The sequence below is a fragment of the Mytilus californianus genome, unplaced genomic scaffold (genome assembly GCF_021869535.1).
Source record: "Mytilus californianus isolate M0D057914Y unplaced genomic scaffold, xbMytCali1.0.p SCAF_2, whole genome shotgun sequence".
Taxonomy (NCBI): Eukaryota; Metazoa; Mollusca; class Bivalvia; order Mytilida; family Mytilidae; genus Mytilus; species Mytilus californianus.
In genome coordinates this window covers 134,266,620-134,289,583 of record NW_026262668.1, presented here as the reverse complement: position 1 = coordinate 134,289,583, position 22,964 = coordinate 134,266,620, and the positions used below count along the sequence as shown (strand labels likewise).

At 30.9% G+C, this 22,964-nt stretch overlaps 1 protein-coding gene across 1 annotated transcript; it reads right to left on the bottom strand.

Moving 5' to 3' along the window:
* Positions 1-146: 146 nt before the first annotated feature.
* On the bottom strand, positions 147-20,764 carry LOC127731094 (ras-related protein M-Ras-like). Its single transcript, XM_052239954.1, has 5 exons — positions 20,270-20,764; positions 9,866-10,019; positions 7,671-7,770; positions 6,988-7,064; positions 147-5,275 (listed from the first exon to the last, which is right to left on the bottom strand). The coding sequence occupies exons 1-5, from the start codon at positions 20,445-20,447 to the stop codon at positions 5,203-5,205; spliced, it is 582 nt and encodes a 193-aa protein (XP_052095914.1). The 5' UTR covers positions 20,448-20,764; the 3' UTR covers positions 147-5,202.
* Positions 20,765-22,964: the final 2,200 nt, after the last annotated feature.

Sequence of the window (22,964 nt, the reverse complement as noted above, 5' to 3'; positions counted from 1 at the left end):
CAATATACGACTGCAAAAAATTTTTTTGCAGTCGTATAAAAAATGACCATAGTACAATAACACAATGGCGGGATGTATAAGTAGCGAGCCACGACAAAAGGATATTACCAAAAATGGACTAAACAGACTGGGAATAAACTAAACAGTTTCAATTTTCACGACTTTATTAAGTTAAGACTATTTCATTATTTTTTTTCTATAATGAATATTGATGACGTTTTATTTTGTCATATCTAAATTTTACAAAAATGTATTCTAACATAGAACAATTGAGATCATTTTACATGTAAAAGTGAAAAATCTCATTTTTTTGCTACATTTGAACAACATATATTTTCATATCTCTTTAACAATTGAAAGATACTCATTTATTTGTTTCTTTCCTACATAGAAATTAGTAAATAAAATCAGTTAATACATGTAAAAATAACATTATGTGTAAGTAAAAAATACAACCTATCTTTACTTTGCTGCAGTTCACATACAATCTTACTTTTTGTCACATTTTCCTCGAGTCAGAGAAAGGAAAATGCAAAAATAAACAATAAACTGATAGTTATAATGTTTGAAAGCCTAATACGTATTACAACCTGCATTTTTCAGAATAGTCAACATTTACCAAAATGGTTTAGGCTCATAGAATCAGTTTAAAATTATTGCATAATTCATAGTTTTCTTTGATACTGTATAACAGTAAGAATTTTCAAAATCCTAATTTATCAACTTTTTATACCTTGAAAATGACCTTGCAATTATGTATGAACATAAAAATCTACACTTTTTGCACTGCCCTTCCTCTGATTTAACGGTATTTCATGGGAATTATTGAATGAAATATATCTACTCAAAATCATGTCAAAAGACAGATAAAAAGTGAATTTTCTCACATATAAGAGATAGACTGAAAATTATATTAACATAACAAATAATATGTGTCAATAAACTCTAAAAATAAAACATGGTGTGAATTATCTATAACATCATTTATAACTATATAATTGAATGTACATGCAGTATGAGGTTAAAAGAAAACAAAAGAGGTTCTAACTTCTGGAATGTAATATTGCCTCAAAACAAAAACAACAAAAACATAAACTTATACTGCCATAAACAGTTTAAAAATCTGTTAATTAAAATTTCAACTTAGGTAAAATAATTGTTTTGTATTGTTTAAATTGCATGGCAGATGGTTGTGCCAGCATATTTTGTAAACAAAGTTCAAAAGGATAAACAATGGATGCTCCTTACCATATAAATATCTGTGTAGGAACACTTTTAAATATAAACATATTATAACCAGTGTTTCTAATTATTCATTCAACAGTGATTTTAACATTATAATATATACATCATTTATAATATGGCACAACAGGGAATATGGTTTCTTAAACAAACAAAAATTGTTCATGTAAGGTTTTTAGTAGTTTAATCTGCTGTAAAAGTTTGTGCAAAGGTTTTTAGTATATAAATCTGCTTAAAATGTTGCAAAAGTTTTCAGTATTAAATAAATCTGCTTAAAACGTCAAAGGTTTTTAATATTTATAAATCTACTGTTGTGTTTTGTGTACTGTTGTTTGTCTGTTTGTCTATTTCTTTGTTAGCCATGGCGCTGTCAAGTTTATTTTCGACTTATGAGTTTGAATGTACCTTTGGTATTCTTTGTCTCTCTTCTAAAAGTCAGAGGTTTTCAGTATTTCTAATTCTACTTAAAAAGTTTGTTCAAAGGGTTTCAGTATTTATAAATCAACTGTAAATGTTTGTTTGTGTTTATTATTAATTGAATCTAATGTAAAAGTTTTCTTCACAGGTTTTTAGTATTCAAATCTTAAGTAAAAGTTCATTCTCATATTTTTAGTATCTAAATCTGCTTTGAAGGTTTTAAAGGTGTGCAGTATTAATAAATCTACTTTAAAAGTTCAATGTTTTCAGTATTCATAAATCTACTATAAAGTTGGGTTTTTTTTGTTATAAGTAAATAAATCTACTGGAAGAGTGTTTTCAAAGGTTTTTAGTAATTAAATCTAATGTTAAAGTTTTTTCACAGGTTATTAGTATTCAAATCTCCTTTAAAAGTTTATTCTCATGTTCTCCTTAAAAGTTTGTTATAAGGTTTTCAGTATTTATAAATTTACAGTAAATCTTTGTTCGGATTTTAGTATAAAAATCAAATGTAAAAAGTTGTTCGTGTAACGGGTAAATCTATTGCAAAAGGTTTCATGGTTTTTTTATAGGCATACAAAAGGTGTCTTACAACCTAATACTCATGTAACATCACTGTCATCACAAATATGGAAAGGATCTACCAGCAAAATGATCCATGTATGACACATTATTAGTAGCTAAATTTTGGAATAATTACAAACCATACATCGTAAATAACAATAATTCAAATCACCACAATACAATTACATTGTTGATCAAATCATTTTAATTTTGTGTAAGACTTTGGGTTTTTGGACTTTAAACAAACATCAATGGGCTTGCATTGAACACAAAGGGAATAACAGTTTAATTGAGATCAATGTAACATAGAAGTAATTTTACCTAAATTAGTATTTCAAGAATGAAGATTCTTTTTCTATTACTTTCTAACTAAATTTATCTTAACTGTTTGATGGTGGTAGACTTATATGGCTAGCAATCTTTGTTTTGTAGAAAACTTTATAAACATTGAGCGGATGATAAACTATGATTATTCTAACAGTAAAATTCTATGTATAAGTTATATTGGCTAGTTTACTCTACACTGACTAAAATTTTGTAAAAATATATTCAAGAGATCAAAATTAAAATGACTTGTGTATATCACCAGTAGCGCCTTTAAAAATTCCTACACATGGGGGGTCAAATGCTAACTCCTGACCATATAAATCAATCTCATATTTTGAATGAACAGATGACGCCCGCAAAGATATGCCATATTTATCTGGTTTATCTATGGACCATATTTATCTGGTTTATTTATGGACCATATTTATCTGGTTTATTTATGGACCATATTTATCTGGTTTATCTATTGAAATTGTATTGAACTGAGTCAGTGTTACATATATTGTATGCTATATGTTATAAACTAGCTAAATTTGGAAATTAAGGGTTTAATTTGCCTGTTTTTCAACTATTTTGAGAACCAAATTAATTTTTTTCATTTTCTTTTGAATCATTTTTCGCTTTACACATGATTAGCACCTGTCCACTCTAAAACATTGTCCATAAAGATTACAATATGTAAGCAAATTAATGTTGTTAACTTCAATATCTTAATTTATTTTACAATTTTCTGAAAAGTCTAATCATTCAATTATTGCAACTATAATGGAATAAAGGAGATGTAAGGTTTGTCAAAAATAAGCATGATTTATGATTTACATACATGTTATTAAAATGATCGGTTAACATCAATTACGTATTCACAAATGTAATATAAACAAGCCCTAGGAGTAATGCACCAAGTTAAAATATAAAACAAATCAACAAAAAATATAAATATAACATAATCAAATCATTAATCCAATTAATAATAACAATTAACTCTTATGATTTGTTCTTTCCTACATCAGGTGATAAACTGATCTTGTAAAGTCAGATAAATGTTTTGTTTCCTCTAATTACATACAACCATAAAGAACATCATTATCATGGACTGTATATAAAAAAAAAACTGATACAGTTATTTAAGAAATGAATGTTTCTTTTTGTAATTTTATTGGATGTAAAAGTGTTGACTGAAGCACATTTCGTATGAAGCGCACAAGCACTTCATTCTAGAAATGTGTGCACAATCAACCCTTTTATACCCCAATAAAATACAAAAAGAAGCATTCTTTTCTTATATTACATTTTTATGCTAATAAGACCATGAAAAAAAGTTTTATCAAGTTTTCCTTTTATTTACCTGTGCACTTTTTGTAGAAGCACGTGTCATCACGAATGTAACATTTCATTTTGATATGAAGGTTAATTTTTGAATGACGCGCAATTGTTGTTAGCCAATCAAATTTAAGAAATTCTCGTGAAACATATATGTAATGTAATTATTTACAGGTAAATGACCAGCTTCAATTTCAGTGATAGATATAAATATATGATTTGGCCTGTTTAGACTTTTGAATAACTTTTTTAATTGCTCAAATGAAATCTGTATATGATTCCTTGAAAACAAAACCTGTAAAACAGTTCATTTCTTTGGAATGTCCTTAGCTCTGGTTGTGATTTATTTAACACAGAAGGTAGTTAAAACATTACATGTAATTTTAAAAAGGCAAAAAATTAGACATTTATCAACATCAAATATTCGTAATAAATTATCTAGGTTTTTGTAAGCTTAATGTTGCATTTCTTAAAATAATATACATGACCAAATATGTGTTTTGAAGGTAGTAATTTTTTTCCTGACATAAAAATTCCAATTTTGAAGGACATTTATCTTCCTTGTTAATAAAAAATTCCAGTTTGTATATATTTGTGGTTTCTCTGTTCCAAACTCTGTACACTTAAACAATAACTAGGCGTACTAGCAAGTTACAACCATAAACAAAATAACCTTATAAAAAATACTCACAACTGAAACTTAACAATATTTTATAATCATAACTTTTATGTATTAACATTGAAACATCAATGAACTTCTAGTCATATTCCAGTTGTCTCCCCTTCTAGACAGATTATGCATTTAAAAATTAATGGTTGTGCCACTTGAGAAAATTAAAAACAATTTACCAGTCCCTGCCAAGATAGGCAGTGGAATAGGGAATAAAATCCAGGACGATCATGAATTCATCATTATGGTATTATCTGGATTTAGTTTTCATATATTCTAAATCTATTAAACATCTTATCATTTCCCTATGAAAAAAATGAATTTTATTTAATTGTTTTATCTTTCATATTTTTTCAGTGTAACTAATTGGAATACAGGAATGAGATAAATGCTTTTTAAATTGTTTTTTAAAGGAATAAAATATATTGTGATCAATTCACTGAAATTCTCAAATGTGTCCACATGTGGCTTCCAGACATTATTCATGTTAACAAATTTATACACATGATATTAACATATTTATACACATTTATTTATATATTCTTTTAATTGATGACTAGATTTTTGTGCTCATAAAATTAACAGAACTAATTATGTGGAATATTTGTCAACTTCTACAATCATGGTAAGTACATAAACAGGTGGGACAAGTCTGATGATGATCACAGTATGGTACATTTCCTCTTTTTCTTCCCAAGACGTCGTCTTTCTTTCTTGTAATCAGGAGGCTGTTGCCTGTAAAAATCAAATCAAACATTTCATTTTAAGGATTATAACTTTCAATAACTAATTATAGGATAGTAATCAGAGTATCATTGTAATGTGCTAAAGATTATTCTCTAATAAATATTTACAGTGTAAAAAGCAGCAGGCAGAATAACCTAGTGTCAAAATATATACTGTGAATTCATAAATTTATGGATTGAGGAAAAATGGTATGTCTGTTGATGTTTGATTTGGTGGTTAGGCACTACTGTATCATGTTTGAAAGCTTAACATAGGACCTGAATTAATTGATAGATATTCAGAACAATATGGACTAATCTTAGTATTATACTGTTGTTGTTAGTAATTATGCAATATTTTATACTGCAAAAGTTTACAAATGATTATGTTAATCTTTTTTATAAGTCTGCTGAAGGTGTGGCAACACTTAAAATAACAATCTCCATAGAGACTATATGGTTTACATGGTATCTTTTAATTATATATAATATCAATCAGATTTTAAACAGAACATTGTCTTTTGAAGGCTGAAAGTGTCTTAAAATGATCATTCAAAAATATTTAATGAAGAAAATGATAAAGAAATGGATAAATTAATTTGAAGAACAAAAGTATTTATCAAATAATTTGGAAACTTTTATAAATTTACTAATGTTTTTAATACTAAATGTGTAGGTTATCCTCTTTCATTGAAACTATAAGAGTAGGTCTAATTCATAAATAAACACCTGTAGTACACTCCTATTCCTATTTAAGTTTAGTAATTCTGATTATGTTTCAGTGCTTTAAAACTACTTTATTGTGTTACTGTAAATTCAGAAATTATCGCGATGTTTTTATTATTGCGAAAAATGCGACATGGTTATAATCGCAATAATTTAAACTCGCATTTGAAAATTTTTTATATGAATTAAACAGGATTTGTTTTCAATATCGCAAAAATTTAAATCGCATTTTAGTTTAAAACAACAAAATCGCAATAATAAATGCACGCAATAATTTCTGAATTTACAGTAACAAGATTACTGGTTGTTACAAGATTTAAATGGGGCACACAAGTATGTTTTTAGCATAAACCATTTCTCTTTGCTTACAAGGGTTTTGTCTGTTTTTTTTTTATCATTTGGGGATATTTTCAAAAAACATCATAGAAAAGTCATGGAAATAATTTGAAAATGGTAAAAAAAACTTTATGACCCTGTAACAGATGCATGTTGAATGCCACGTGAAAGCAATGGCCATTAGCCCTTTGGTACAGGTGAGCTTAAAATTATATAACCATCAGGTTTATCTACAGATTATGTCACAATTTAAAAAATTATATAGCAATGCACTTAATAGAAGTGAATATTGTACTTTTTTCCTTAAAAAACCCACAATGCTTCCTTTTCATAAACATTTAACTCAATACAAAGCTGCTTAAGTCAATAATCTACAAAAAATGTGTGACAAATAAAATCACACAACATATTCAAGCATTCATTTATAAAAATTAAAATATTAATGCTTACAATTGAATATAACATTGTTGCACTCTTCTCATATTGAATATACATGTAAAAACAGCATATATTTATGTGCATAGCTTTATATTTTGATATACAGTGTGTTTCAACAACTGCAGGTATAATAAAAACCTAGTAACTTATTCCTGGAAAAACTATTACTTATAGCATGTGAAAGTACATTTTAATTTAAATCCACTTATAAAATTGACTAACCTTATAACTCTGACCAGTTCATGAAAGGACAGATCCACATTTATGTTCTCTTTAGCACTAGTTTCTAAATATGGAATCTACAATAAGTAAAACGTAAAGTACAAATTAAAGTGAATACATCTTATTAGAAAAGGGTAGGAATATACATCACATACTTTATGAATGCTCATATCAATAGTCAGAACAGTTTCCCCATTGTCCATGGATAAAATATCAATTGATTGTAAGCTCAGATGGACTGAAGCAATCTATATTGTTTCACTCATGTTACTGGGTTGCTGTCTTGTCAACATTATCTTTATCTCCTTTTCACCACCATAGAATTTTAAACTATTTCTTATTACAATGTATATGAAATTTCACTGCATATGCTTAAAACTTTGATACTGTGGATTTATTTATTTTCGTGGGTACCAATTTTCGTGGATTCAGGAAAACCTCCATGTTCGTGGATATTTAATTTCGTGGTTTTTGACTATGTCTGCATACAAGCCTATAGTAAATTTGAAATTTGTTGAACATTTAATTTCGTGGTTAACCTATAACCACGAAATCCACGAAAATTGGTATCCAACGAACAATAATGAATCCACAGTAATACTAAATCAAACCCAAATATGTTTTGATTTCATAGAAAGAATTTAAATTTATTGTTGGACTGTAAGGTTGGTATAAATACTGACCCTTAAGTGTGAAGCCATATCTCTCCCAGCCTCCTCAGATACTTTCCTCAGACTAACCAAGTCTACTTTATTGGCACACAGAATCATAGGATAGTCATCTCTGCAAATCATTAACAAAATCATATTCAAATGTTTTATTTATGAAAAAAATGTATGTTTATAAACAACATGCATATGGATAACTAAGAACTTTAGTTTTTTAGTTTCTTGCCTGAAGACAGTTTAAGACAATTGGACATATTGGAATACTCTCAGCTTTAAAGTATGTATTCATCCACAATAAGTCAGAAGTCTCAAGTCATTAGCGTTTTTGAGTGGTTGTTGTTTCTTGTTGTATATCATTTTTGTTTTTCATTTATTGTTTTGTACAGCTTGTTCTTGTGTTGTTCTTTTGTATCACTGTCCCAGGTTTAGGGGAGGGTTGGGTGCCTGCTAACATATTTAACCCCGTAACATTCTATATGTGCCTGTCTGAAGCCAGGAGCCTGTAATTCAGTTATTGTTGTTTTTTGCTGTATATCATACCGTATAGCAGAGTTTTTTTTCACTTATTTGGGGGATAAATGAAAATTTCGCTTAAATTTATGGATGCATTCAGTACTTTCTAATAGCTAAAGCTTCTTGTGAATGATCTATGTTTTATCGAAAGGCAGGTCAATAACAGTATATGTTAGTTTTAACAATAAGTGTCAAATAATATAAGAATGTGAGGTACTCTGTCAGGTATTTTACCCTTATTAATTAGTGTCAAATTATATAATAGTTGTCACTCTTGATAATTTTAATAATCTGCTTCGCCGAGCGCAGCTGGATACGACCGCAGAGGTCCAACCCTGAACAGTTGGGGCAAAAATGGACACAATATTCAAGCTTGATACAGGTCTGAATTTGGATTGTAATTAAATATTTGACACATTATAGGTTCTGACACAGAATAAATGTAGTCAAAGAACTTGAAATTGGTTATATGATTTGAATTTATATTCAATTGAAGATTTCTTGCTGTTGTGAAATACACTGTGCTGTTGCGCAATACTTAGTAAATCTGTTTTCAGACTATATACAAACAAATTAGCAAAATTATTTTTTTTCTTTGGAAAATTGAAAATTTCTTAAATCTTGATGGAAAAAAATTGACCCTCCAAAAAATTTTTTTTTACCCCCCTCCAAAAAAAAATATTTGAGAATTTTCTTTAAAAAAACTGCCCCCCCCCAAAAAAAAAATTTTTTTTGTTTACCCCCCCCCCCCCCCCCCCCCCCCTTTTCCAAAAAAAATAATTTTGAAGATTTTTTTTTTTGTTACATGTGGTACAAATTAAGAGAAATCCATACACTTAAACACAATTTATTGTCCTGAAACTAGAAAAATGCTTGTTTTAGTCCCTTTTTGGCCCCTAATTCCGAAACGGTTAGGACCATCACCCCCAAAAACAATCCCAACCTTCCTTTTGTGGTATTGAACCTTTTGTTTAAATTTCATAGAGATCCATACACTTAAACTAAAGTTATTGTCCAGAAACCAAATGTCTGCGGACGACTCTGAAGCCAACGTGATACCAATATACGACCGCAAAATTTTTTTGTGGTCGTATAAAAACTAATCAGTACATCAAAGGTCCGGTCATAGTTTCATTGTTAAAATTCTTTTTACATTTGTCCTTTCACGCCTTTTATAGCTTATTGTGTGGGATTGGTTTTGCTCATTGTTGAAGGCTGTGCCATGACCTATAGATCATACTAAATCTTGAACTTCTTTTTTTAATATTAAAAACTTTCTTAAGACCTATTATTTTGTATTTTTTAGCTTAATCCTGCCACATGCCACTAGAATGAAGGTGTTATAACCAATATTTTAAGGTTCACTGCCTTTGGTCATCTTTTATTCAAGGTAAGTTTTACATGACATTAAAATTTTGGGAGAATTATGATATACAAGGTATTTCCTCAACTTATTACAAGTTTTAAACTGTTGACGACTTTGCTGTAAGAAATATTCCATACTAAGAGGTACAGTGGTAGATATACAGTGTAAGAAGTCATGTTTTCTGTAGCACATCAATTACAAACATTTCTTGCTTTTTTTTTCCATTACACTTTCAATAATTTACCTATTGACCAGTAGGCAATGTTCAATCAGTAACAGAGTAAACCAAAGCATAATCACAGGTTACAGATATATATATATATATACATACCGATCCTTTACACGAAGGATTTGTGTATGAAAACTTGGTACATTCTCATAGCTTTGTCTGTCTGTTACTGAATACACTAACAGGAAGCCATCACCCTTCCGCATGTACTGTTCCCTCATAGCACTAAACTCTTCTTGTCCTGCTGTATCCAGAACTATAAATAAATAAATAAAACTTTATAAATTCAAAATTCACCAATCGACAGATAAATAAAATGCTCCGCTGGGCGCAGCTGGTTACGACCACAGAGGTCGAACCCTGAACAGTTGGGGCAAGTATGGACACAACATTCAAGCTTGATACAGCACTGAATTTGGATTGTGATTAAATATTTGACACAGCATAGGTTTCTGACACAGAATGAATGTGGTCTAAGAACTTAAAATTTTTTAATTTACCTATTCAAACCATATCATTATTATTTGCTTTTATATATAAATCAGAAATAACCAATTTAAAATGGAAAATAAAGAAATAAATGTGGATAGTGTCCACATGTGGACACAGATGATGCCCCCGCTTGCATATCATATAGTTATAAAGGGACATAACTGAAGAACGGTAAAAGTGACACTACCCAAATTTGAACTTGATCTGAGTTTTGTGGTAATAAGCATTGTGTGTAAGTCTCATAACATTTGGTTAAGGCTAACTTAAGTAGAGAACAGAAACTAAAAATTCAGCAATTTTTCTATTTGTAAACACGCATAACTCTAGAACGGTTGTGTATAAGTTTTACAACATTTGTTTGAGACAAACTAAAAAATTCAGCAATTTTTATATTTATAAAGGGACATAACTCTAGAATGGTAAAAGTGTTGCCACCTAATTTCGTACTTAATCTGTATTATGTAGTAATAAGCATTGTGTATAAGTTTCATAACATTTGGTTGAGGCAAACTCAAGTTAGAGAACTGAAACAAAAAAATTGTACTTGATCCTTACTGAGTTTTGTGGTAATGAATATTGTGTATAGGTTTCATAATGTTTGGCTGGGGAAAACTTCAGTTACAGAATAGAAACTAAAAAATTTTGCAATCTTTCTATTTATAAAGGGGCATAACTCAATAATGGTAAAAGTGACACTACTCAAATTCAACTTGATCTGTGTTTTATCAGTGGAAGTCAAAATTAAACATTGCATTGTATAAAGCATTGATTGTAGTTGATTCAACTATAATCATGGTCAAAGGAAGATAACTCCAATTTTAAAAATATATTATATAAACTTGATATTTAGAAGAAAATAAAAATTTTGCAATTTTTCCTTTTATAAAGGGGCATAACTCTAGATCGGTTAAAGTGACACCACCAAAATTCAAACTTGATCTGTGTTTTGTGGTAATAAGCATTGTGTATAAGTTTCATAACATTTGGTTGAGGCAAACTTAAGTTAGAGAACGGAAACTAAAAATTTTGCAATATTTCCTTTTATAAAGGGGCATAACTCTAGATCGGTTAAAGTGACGCCACCAAAATTCAAACTTGATATGTGTTTTGTGGTAATAAGCGTTGTGTATAAGTTTCATAACATTTGGTTGAGGCAAACTCAAGTTAGAGAACGGAAACCAATTTCGGGACGTACGGACGGATGTACGTACGTACGTACAGACGGACAAGGGTAAAACTTAATGCCCCCTCCGCTACGGCGGGGGCATAAAAAAAGGGGAAAAAAATCCCCCTTCAAATTTTTTGAACCCCCTTATGATTCATCACCACCAAACTCAATCCCAGCCTTCCCTTTGTGTTACAATGTATGGTGCCTTGCAGTACAATTTCAGAGAGATCCGTACACTTGAACACAAGTAATTGTCTGGAAACTAGAAAAATGCTTGTTTTTTTGCCCCTTTTGGGCCCCAAATTCCTAAATGTTTAGGGCAATTACCCCAAACTCAAACCCAGCTTTCCCTTTGTGATATGGAACCTTGTTGTACAATTTCATAAAGATCCATACACTTACACACAAGTTATTGTCCTGAAACTAGAAAAATGCTTGTTTTTTTGCCCCTTTTTGGCCCCTAATTCCTAAAATTTTGGGGCAATTACCCCCAAAATCAGTCCCTCCCAGCCTTCCCTTTGTGGTATGGTAACTTGCAGTACAATTTCAGAGAGATCCATACACTTGAACACAAGTTATTGTCTGGAAACTAGAAAATGCTTATTTTTGGCCCCCTTTTGGCCCCTTATTCCTAAATGTTTTGGGCAATTACCCCCAAACTAAATTCCAGCTTTCCCTTTGTGATATGGAACCTTGTAGTACAACTTCAGAAAGATCCTTACACTTACAAACAAGTTATTGTCATGAAACTAGAAAAATGCTTGTTTTTTGCCCCTTTTTTGGCCCTAATTCCTAAAATTTTGATGCAATTACCCCCAAAATCAATCCCAGCATTCCCTTTGTGATATGGAACCTTGTGGTACAATGTCAGAGAGATCCATACACTAACACACAAGTTATGTCTGGAAGTTACAAAAATGCTATTTTTTGGCCCCTAATTCCTAAACTGTTGGTACCATAACCCCCAAAATCAATCCCAACCTTCCTTTTGTGGTATTGAACTTTGTGGTAAAATTTCATAGAGATCCATTCACATAAGCTAAAGTTAGAGTGCGAAAACCAATGTGTCTTCGGACGACGACGCCAACGTCATACCAATATACGACCACAAAATTTTTTTGCTGTCGTATAAAAATAACACCAAAGGTTGCAATGTAAATTATATTGTGTAGAAAGAAATTTTTGTTACTACGTCTATTTTTTTTTCAGAGTAGTGGAGTGTGGGTAGTTGATGTGGTCTGCTCTCTCTGCTGAACTGTGGGGTATTTCTGGTCATTCTTGCTTTAACTTTTGGTGTATTATAATAGTATGAATATTTGATGTAGATTTCTATTAAAATAATAATGTAAATGTTTGCAGATATTTTTTAATGGTCTTCCTTTACAAATATATCTAAAAAGTAGAACATTTCCAATGAGTTAAATATATTGCATTTGGTCGATATTTCATCCCATACTTTCTCCTTGAAGAAGGTTTGCACTGCACTAGAGAGGTTCCAAGTAAAACAGTATTTGCATACAAGCAGACAAGAGATTAAAAGATGACAGAATTTGACATCGGGTCATTACTGCAAGCTTCATAGCGACAGGAATTGGAGGAAGTATAAATGTTGGTGAAATATTTGGTACTATATAATATAAGGGTTATTGTCCCTCACAGTATATGGTAATACACTCACAGGTTGTACATTATGATATACTGCTCTAGACAATATTAACCATGTATAATTCATTGTTTATTAAATAGATATATAATGTATATGATAGGCACTGTATATTAATCTTGGACTACCTACTGTTACATATACTTCAATAATTGAACTTGTTAATGTAAATACAAATAAGAAGATGTGGTATAAATACACCTGTTTAATGTGAACTTATATAAGACTTTGAGGTATAAAAGGTTAATGAAGACATGATTGTCTGTATAAATTATGTGACAAATTGTGGATATTAGTTTTGGGGAAAACTTTTATAAATTTGTTTAAGTATCTTACCTACTTATTACATAAGTGTTTAGTCAGACTAATAAAATGACAATTTCATACCTTGCTCGAAGGCATTTGTACAATGTATGTACTTTAAAACCAAGTAAAAGAATTTGGACACACACATACCTGAAAAATTTGCATATTATTCAGATTGCACATGTCCAGACATTGATGCATTAGGCAAACATGCACTCAGTTAACAGTCCTTACATTCAATGTAAATAAAAGAGATAAGGGGAAAAGAGTGATGGGGTTAATATATGTCAATGAGAAAGCAACCCAACAACACAAGTAATCAAAAGTCCTCTAGAAATCATCTTAAAGTCTTCAACAATAGACAGATGATGACAGATGTCTATCATGTGATGTGTCAAGACAATTAACCCTTTCCCATACACACTGGTAGAGTGTTAAACCAATACACACTAGTAGAGTGTAACCAATACACACTGGTAGAGTGTTAAACCGATACACACTGGTAGAGTGTTAAACCGATACACACTGGTAGAGTGTAACCGATACACACTGGTAGAGTGTAACCAATACACACTGGTAGAGTGTAACCGATACACACTGGTAGAGTAAGTTAACCGATACACACTGGTAGAGTGTTAAACCGATACACACTGGTTGAGTGTAACCTATACACACTGGTAGAGTGTAACCAATACACACTGGTAGAGTGTAACAGATACACACTGGTAGAGTAAGTTAACTGATACACACTGGTAGAGTGTTAAACCGATACACACTGGTTGAGTGTAACCTATACACACTGGTAGAGTGTAACCTATACACACTGGTAGAGTGTAACCAATACACACTGATAGAGTGTAACCGATACACATTGGTAGAGTGTAACCGATACACACTGGTAGAGTGTAACCATGAAGTCAATTTTTAGACAATTTGTTTGTATTAAGTCTTGTTTATCTGACAATCGTTGATGTACAGATATGGTTAAGGGCTCAAATTAATACCCAGAATACCAGCAATGTGATTCAATGTGCATCAAACTTCTATCATTTTTCTTTTTAAAGTAGATTTGCCTTTTATTGACAAGTATATTTTCTTTAAAAAGCATCTTTTTTCTAAAGTTAACAGAATATTTTCAAAATTACATCAAAATTGCCTCCATGCAATTCCCAAAATTTATAAAATGCACTGTGATTTTCTACAACTGTGTTAAGTTTCATCAACATCTCCATTTAGACCTTTAAAAACTGCACTTACAAGGCACATGACCATGTATACAGATGGATACACACAGGGTGATTCCTATATACTACTACTACTACTCCTAGGGGTTGTTTAACGACCTTGACTGGCTGTTAAGCCCTCGCATGGTCGGCTGACGGTGTTTGATGAGCATTGGAATGTGGTTGTTGTTGTCTTAAAGTTGGAAAAGGCAGTCATTTTGGTTTTGCATGGATCTATTTGGTTTGTTGACTATTTTGGTTTGGTTTGAAGTATAGTGCATTTACAACGGCTGTTTTCAGGGCCAGGTAGGTCAGCTGTGCAGTCCGCCAACCAGGATGATGAAGTATTGGTTGATGAGTCTAGGACGTAGTAATAATGATGACAGCAAGTGTTATCAGGACTGTCGTGAGACGGTGAAATGACGGTCCACTATCTAACACCACGGATACAGGGCCCTCAGACATCAGGCAGCATAACACTCCCCCATCCACAATGGGTTTTGAAGTGTATGGCATATGCTGACGCGGACATTTATATAGACTGTACACCGTTTAGTTGGTTTCTGTCATCAAAAGTAGTATGTCGTTGAGCCATCCACCAGCAGTCCAACATCTTAGTTTGCTGGTAAAGAGGAGATGACCAAGCATGTCCGTTCAGCTGTAATGACTGAGACGTGACTGATGAATGAATTGATGTCCTATATACATATCTATACATGTAAATATATATATATATATATAGCTAATCAATTAAGGTACAAATTACAATCATGTGAAAAAGAAACCTATACTAAAATATTTTTTATTTAGTAATTGAACCTTGAAAATAAGGTCAAGGGCAAAGTACAGAGGAACTTCATCCCTTAAGATATCTGTATATAAAGATATGAACTATCCAGGTCTTTTATCCAATAAAATATAAAGCTTCCCACAAAAAAATATAAAAAATCTCTTTAATGTCTTAGTATTGCATATATGTCACAGGTGAGACAATAATCTGAAATCAATGTTCAAAATAATTCTGACATGAATTCAACAGACATAATAACTGCCAACAACATTATTGTTGAAACAGATTGAACTGGTTACTTATTATGAATCTTAAAAATGTATATTTATAACTTGATATAAGCTCTTATGAAATTGGAAATTGCTTCTGCTCTAACTTAGTGGTATTGTCAATTTCACACAAGTAAGAGATATATAACCAAAGGAGTATTGTAATAAAATCAAGTGCTTCATTTTCCAATACACGTTATTCTGAATATCAACATGATCAAATTTACCAGTCACTTTATTTCAGTGCCATTACTATGATACCAAAATTGCAAGTAAATCAGTTTGGATTATTTTTGTTAATTAAATAAAAATCCACAAAAGTTTAAATTAGTGTTCTATCATGTATTTTCAAATAGCACCCCAAATCCATGGATACTCGAGATACATGTTTTTAATTAGCACTATGTCCCCCAAAATCAAATCACTGAAATACTTCTGTTGTACCCCCTTTGTTGGTAGACAAACATAGTCATACATGTACATGTACATGTTGGGGGATTCAAAAGGAATTCTTACCCTACAAGGAACCGGTGATAACTCTGAAAATTTCCCAATTTAATCTCAATGGCATAAATTTCCTAATTAGGACAAGAAAACCCCAAAATGAACAAAAAGTTGTTAAAATGTTCAGAAAAAATTGATATAATTAAGTTATACATAAAAATTTCTGAAATTTTTTTCTTCTTAACATATTAAAATTTTGAAAAAAATCAAAAAACCAAATGTTTGTGAGCTTTTATTGTTGTATTTGTTGAACACCATTAATAAATAGCCAGATTAAATATTGCAACTTATGGGAAATGATGCATTTACATAAATTCTATCCATCTATTATAATTTTCCAGATAAAAGGCAAATTTAAAAAAAAAATTGTCATTTAAGGGTAATAACTCCTATAAGAATTCGTCTGACAGTTTTGATGTAAATAGATAATAGGTAGAGCTCAAAATTTTGCCAATTTTTGCACTGACAGATTTTTCTATTTATAGCTATTTTCAAAATAATAGGCAAAACTTGCATTTTACCCCTATGTTCTATTTTTAGCCATGTCAGCCATCTTGGTTAGCAGACGGGGTCATATATAGGACACATTTGTTAAACTGAATACCCTACTGATGATTGTGGTAAAGTTTGGTTTAATTTGACCATGTAGTTTCAGAGGAGAAGATTTTTAAAAGTTAACAGACAATGACAACAGACACTAAGGGATAAAAAATTAAAGCTGACACTAACTTCTAGACTCTTTGACTATATAAAAGTGTTTTTTGTTGCTTGTCACTTTTAGAAGTTTGCAGCCCCCATTTTAAGTCTACTTCTACACCACTGTGGTTATAACTGATAGAAGTTATAGAAGTAATGTACATAATAATGTAATTAATAAGTATGAAAGATGAGAAAAAGGTAAACATCAGGACTGAGGTTAAGTAAGTTAAGATATTGGCCCAAAGACACTTTAGGTGTGAATAACTAATATTCCAAATACAAGGAAATGTATGTCACCTATCCCACAACTTCCTTTCTATAATGAATCTCTTTTGTTAGATGAATATGAACCCTAACTTCCCGTTTAATAGTATCACTAATAGTATCACGCAATATTAAATACAAATACCTGACACAAATCTTTAATAGATTTGTACCATGACACTATTTAATTTTTGTTAACATCACAAATTTAAAATGCTGAGATATTTAAATCTTTACCTCTGCTTTTCAACAAAAATCAATGACAAAAATTAATCATAAACCTGTCTTCATTTGACTGATATGTTTACATAAAAAGATATGAAATTTCTCTTGGACAGGATGTTGATAATTAAGTCTTTTCACTACCAGTTTATAAATCTCTTATTTTCTCAGATCTAAATTTGTCAAGGTTCAAGTTACACACCTTTTTAGGAAAAATTTAAATACATAAAATATGAATATTTACTTAGAATCATACTAGCTGTTTTATTGACCTAGCCACATACATCTCCTTTTAATTATTTTAAATTCTTATTGGTATAATGACAATTAAACTTTAATGGTACTTAGGTACTGATGGCCACTGTTGTCAAGTGATGTACTTAATTATTAAAAAAAATCCAATTTGTTAGCAGGAACATTAACCTAATCTTAATACATTGTACATACATGTACAAGTGCTAAGTTCAATTGGCTTTTTTTTTAAATCTAGAGGTATTGAAAATTATCAGAACTTTTATGTTTTGAACTCAGAAAACTATCAATATAGTTGACATGTTTATATGCAACCCATTGAGAATATTTGTGTGTTAATATTTTATATAATAAGTTGTATTAATGCTTTTTACATATGCTTTAGGCATTATTAAAATTATTTGTGTCTCTCAATTATAAAAAAAATAATTGTAATTTAGTAATAAATTACTTTGCTCATTGATCATGGACCCTTTAATTGTCATAAATGACTCTGTTTGTTTGAGGGGGAATTATTGCAGAAAAAAGTGCACTTTTTTTTAATTTCAAAAGTATACATATAGGTTGATCCATTGAGTTATACACATTATTGATAAACATGGAGATTTTAATATGCTCAGTGAGTGTCAAATTCAATCTAGCTTACTGGGGTCAGTCATGTCAGTTGTATGGCATGGTTAAAATGGTAAACCCAAAGCAAAAATTTCACCAAACAAATGGAAATATAACTTTTTTTCAAACAAATGGAAATATAAATTTTTCAAACAAATTCTACAGCAATAAAAGTAATAAACAATCAACAAGCTAGCTCCCAAAATCTTACAATATATAACATGTGGTATAAAAAATCATTAATCTCCAACAAACTGGGCAGAGGCTCCACAAGTTTGTTCAATACAAAATATTTTAGTACTCTGTTGTGAAAATGGTGATCACTTTGTTTTCTTAGGTCAAAAGCACCTGACTCTAACCAGTAATTGACCCTTATTATGTTCAGCTGTACATTTCTGTCTAAAATAAAAAGAAATATTATATTGAAGCTGTAGTTGCTTCATTGCCATGTACAAACATGTAGATTGTGAGGAATAACAGAAAATAATCTAACTTCTAAGACATATTTTAATTTCATTTTAATGATACATAGAAAATTTAGAGGCCATTCTGGTTGACTTTCTTGATGTTATGTTATGCTGGGGGATATTTGTAATTGAGTGTTTAAATGTCATTTGTAATTATATGGGTGGTTTAATTTTTAAATGAAGTCCATTTAATATGATTATGTCTGAGTATTAACATATACTTTATAACACCAAGATATTCATTTTGTACATATGAGAAAGACTGTATCATTCATTATATACCTACAGGTACATATTCACCTATGTCATGTATGTATTTAGTGTTAAATTAACAAACACTTCACATAAATTATCACATTGAAATGATTAAGCTTTATATAATCTAATAAATAGTTGGGACCCACAATTCTTCATTGTTACACTCTGTCCTGGCGATATAAAGTGTTGGTCACCTATGGTCATCTCTTGCTTTATACACTGTAAGTGGACAATAAAATATTTCATTGATGATAATCTAAAGTAAATGTCTACCACAGTTGGAAGTTTTTATCAGAAAATCATTTAAACATGTCCCGCAGTATAAATTTATGGACTATAAGATGATGACAGTTTTATGGTCAGATTATAACTGAAGTATACAAACGGTTTTATAGAACCATAACAATACAAAGGTTTTAATGTCCAGGGACTAACAACTTTATGTGTCCTGACAGTCATTTACATGTCACAATCAAATTCAATTTGTCCTTTACACAATTAGAATGATACATACATGAAACATACTACATGTATATATCCAACCAAGTAATACATACTGAAATTAGAAGTGAGGAATTTTTCTGCCCAAAAAAAGTACAGTAGATAATTGCGTTCAAAAGATAAAAAAAATAAACAAACAGGACTACATGTACAAATGCAGCAATAGCTATATATAGGTGAATGGATATTCTGTCTGCAAAAATTCTCCAGTCGCCCTAAAAATCAAATGGTCGTCCCCTAAAATTTGCAGTCATTCTTTTACAAAAATTCACAATATATACCACTTATAAATACTATAACAAATATTTCAGCCTTCTTTTACTTAAGGGGTCCCAATCCAAAAAAGAATTAAAGTAAACCAAGTCTTACCCTAAAAGAAGGCCAGACTATATCATCTTAGTTATAGTAAGACAGCAAAGCTAGGGATGGAAGATTTCAAAGTACGGAAAGGAATTTACATTAGGGAACCCAAATCCAATCTGGATTGAAGCTATACTAATTAGGTCATTATATTTCTGAGTTTATGGGTTCATGAAAGTACACAAATGTAAATATGCATGAAAAAGAAATATATTTTGTGAGAAAGGTTAGGAAGGGGAGGGTGTTAAAATCTGAGAGAAAACATTGAAAAGGGAATATGGCTTTTGGCTATATGTTCATTGCAACTATGAAAAGAGAAGCAGGAAAACATGAAACATGTGAAACCAACATCTGATGCAATGTTGAACTGGTTTTAAATTTGTACCTGGAACTCTATGGGACATGTATGTGTAAACCCTGTCATCTGTTATTGATCACCTTTAATAAGCTCCTTACCATCTAATATACACATCTTGCCATCGATTTCTGTGTGTTGAATGTATGAGTCTTCTATTGTAGGATCATAATCCTCTACAAACATCTTCTGAAAGAACTGGATGGTGAGAGCTGATTTTCCCACGCCTCCATCTCCAACCACAACAATCTTGTAAGACATCAATTCATGCTTAGACATCACTGGATTTCGTTCTTAATATTTAATCATTTAGAGAATCTCATTCCTTTTCAGTCTTTTGACTTTGTTTTTGTTGCTGAAGCTGGTAGGCGTCGTTGGTTACGATTCTCTGTCCTCAAAATCAAAGTATGTTTTCTGAATTTGAAATCGCAAATATCACACCTTGTCAGATTAGTCTACAAGACAAAATATGTTTTATCATAGTTTCTAGTCAAAACTAGGTTGACACGCGTCTTTATGTTGTCTAATTCAACGCACTTTGGTCCTTATATGCGACAACATGTGATTTATGAAAATGAATAAAATGGCTGCTTAAAGAAACGTTGTATATTTAAAGCGATCGTTCATTGGTCGTTTATTTTAAGGTCGTCCTAGTTCTCTCTAATGATTAGTTATTATTTTTAGAATTAAATCCCACCACGTTTTTGTTTGTTTACAAATATTATTAACCTACATCTTAACCGCTACCTGTGTATACCACTGTCTATGATCATAGTAAGTCACGGTTAATAATAATAACCAATGATTTTATATTTTATATTGATACCATAGAATTACAATCATTTTTATTTCTTATGAAGCAAGAAATCATGCAATCTGATTGGTTAAGTACCCTGGTGTAAAAAAAAACACCCCACCCAGTTCACCCGGTGATAGAAGTTTGCCAAAATTGCCAAAATTAGCAAAAAAATAAGAAAATAGCAAAAATTCAAATGTTCAAAATTGCACAATTAAAATTTTGCCAAATTTAAAAAAAGATAAAATTTTGCAAAAATAAAAAAAAAAATGCGTAATTGCAATTTTTTTTTTTCAAATTTAGAAAAACATTTCTTTTTCTTAAAAAAATCCCCTAAATTATAAATATTTTACAAAGTTCCTACAAATAAAAAAAATTGAAAAAGGCAATACATCGGTGTTGAAAAAATGTGTAGTGGAAGCTCTTCCATGATAACAAATTTTAAATTTTATTCCCCGGTATAAAATAAGTAAAGGAACTTAAAATAAGAAATAAATTCGTTATCTTGGTGTAATCAGGGATGTACGGAATTTTACACCGATGTTGAATTCTATACACCACTGATTACACCAAGATAACTATTATAACACAATGAATAATAATAATGATAATAATAAAAAAAAAATAAAAAGAGTAAAAACGGAAATAAAAAAAGAAAATTGCCCCCCCCCCCTAAAACGATACATAGAACCGTTTTTTATTTGTAGATTTTCTGTGTCTTTTATCCACAGCTAACTATATTTCCAGACTGTTTATGACTTCTTTGTACTAAATACGTTTGATGTGTACGGATTGATAATACTCAACTAGCTTTCACTGCGATAACTCCTATATCGGTGCCTTGTGTAATTGTTTTTATGTTACTTGTTTTTTTTTTTTGTGCTTTGTACCCATCTATTTAGTTATAAAGCAACGGATTTTAAAGTTTGTTCTTATGTTGTGTACACCACTGTCTCAGGTAAAGAGAGTGGGTTTGATACTGACATGGTTTATAAGATTCTTTTCTTGAATTCTTCGTCAATAAATTAAGAAATTATTAAGAAGTAGTCTCTCGTGCAAAAGTTGATGATTTAATGAATGTGGCTACTCTTTTTGGGGCTCGAGCGTTCATGAGACGTTATGAATTCTTACATTTAGACATTCGAATTCTCTCGATCTTACATTGAAACGCAATACATTCTTCCGATCTTCACCTCGACATCGATTAAATTTTTCTGATTCGGTACATTGAGACCTTATACCTGTACATTCTCCCGAACTTAAATTGAGATGTTGTAATCTTCCAAATCTTCCGTTGAGACATTATACGTTCTTCCGATCCTACTTTGAGACATCATACTAGTTTTTTTCCCCGATCTTATACATTGAGACAGTATACATTCTTCCGATCTTACCTGGAGACATTATACATTCTTCCGATCGTACCTGGAGACATTATACAGTCTTCCGATCTTACCTGGGGACATTGTACATTCTTCCGATCTTACATTGAGACTTTATAAACTCCCTTACCTTTTGAACTAATTAAAATTCTAAGTAAACAATCTTTCATTAAATCAATTATGGAGGTCCTGACATATTTCAGGAGGTTCTCAATGATTTATTGGTATTTTGAATTCGAATTATGAGGTCCTGAAATATTTCAGTAGCTGCTTAAATACAATAATTATTATCATTTTGATTTTCAGTACTTTCATAACTGTTTGCCTGTGACCTTGTGCGTTAAAAATGTGGGATATCTCATTAACTTGGCTCACGGACGAGACGGTCGAATTACCATGCTTGATGTTTGGGGTCCAGTATGACAGCGCTTGATGTTTGGGGTCCAGTATGACAGTGCTTGGTGTCTGGGCTCCAGTATCCAGTAGGTAAATGGTTTCCATTCACACGTGTATAGTATTTGTCGGGGACTTCACTAATTTAAAGATTCACACAATTACAAATACTTGATAAAAAATTAAACAACGTTATCAGTTCAAATAAAATACTCTTATTAAAGT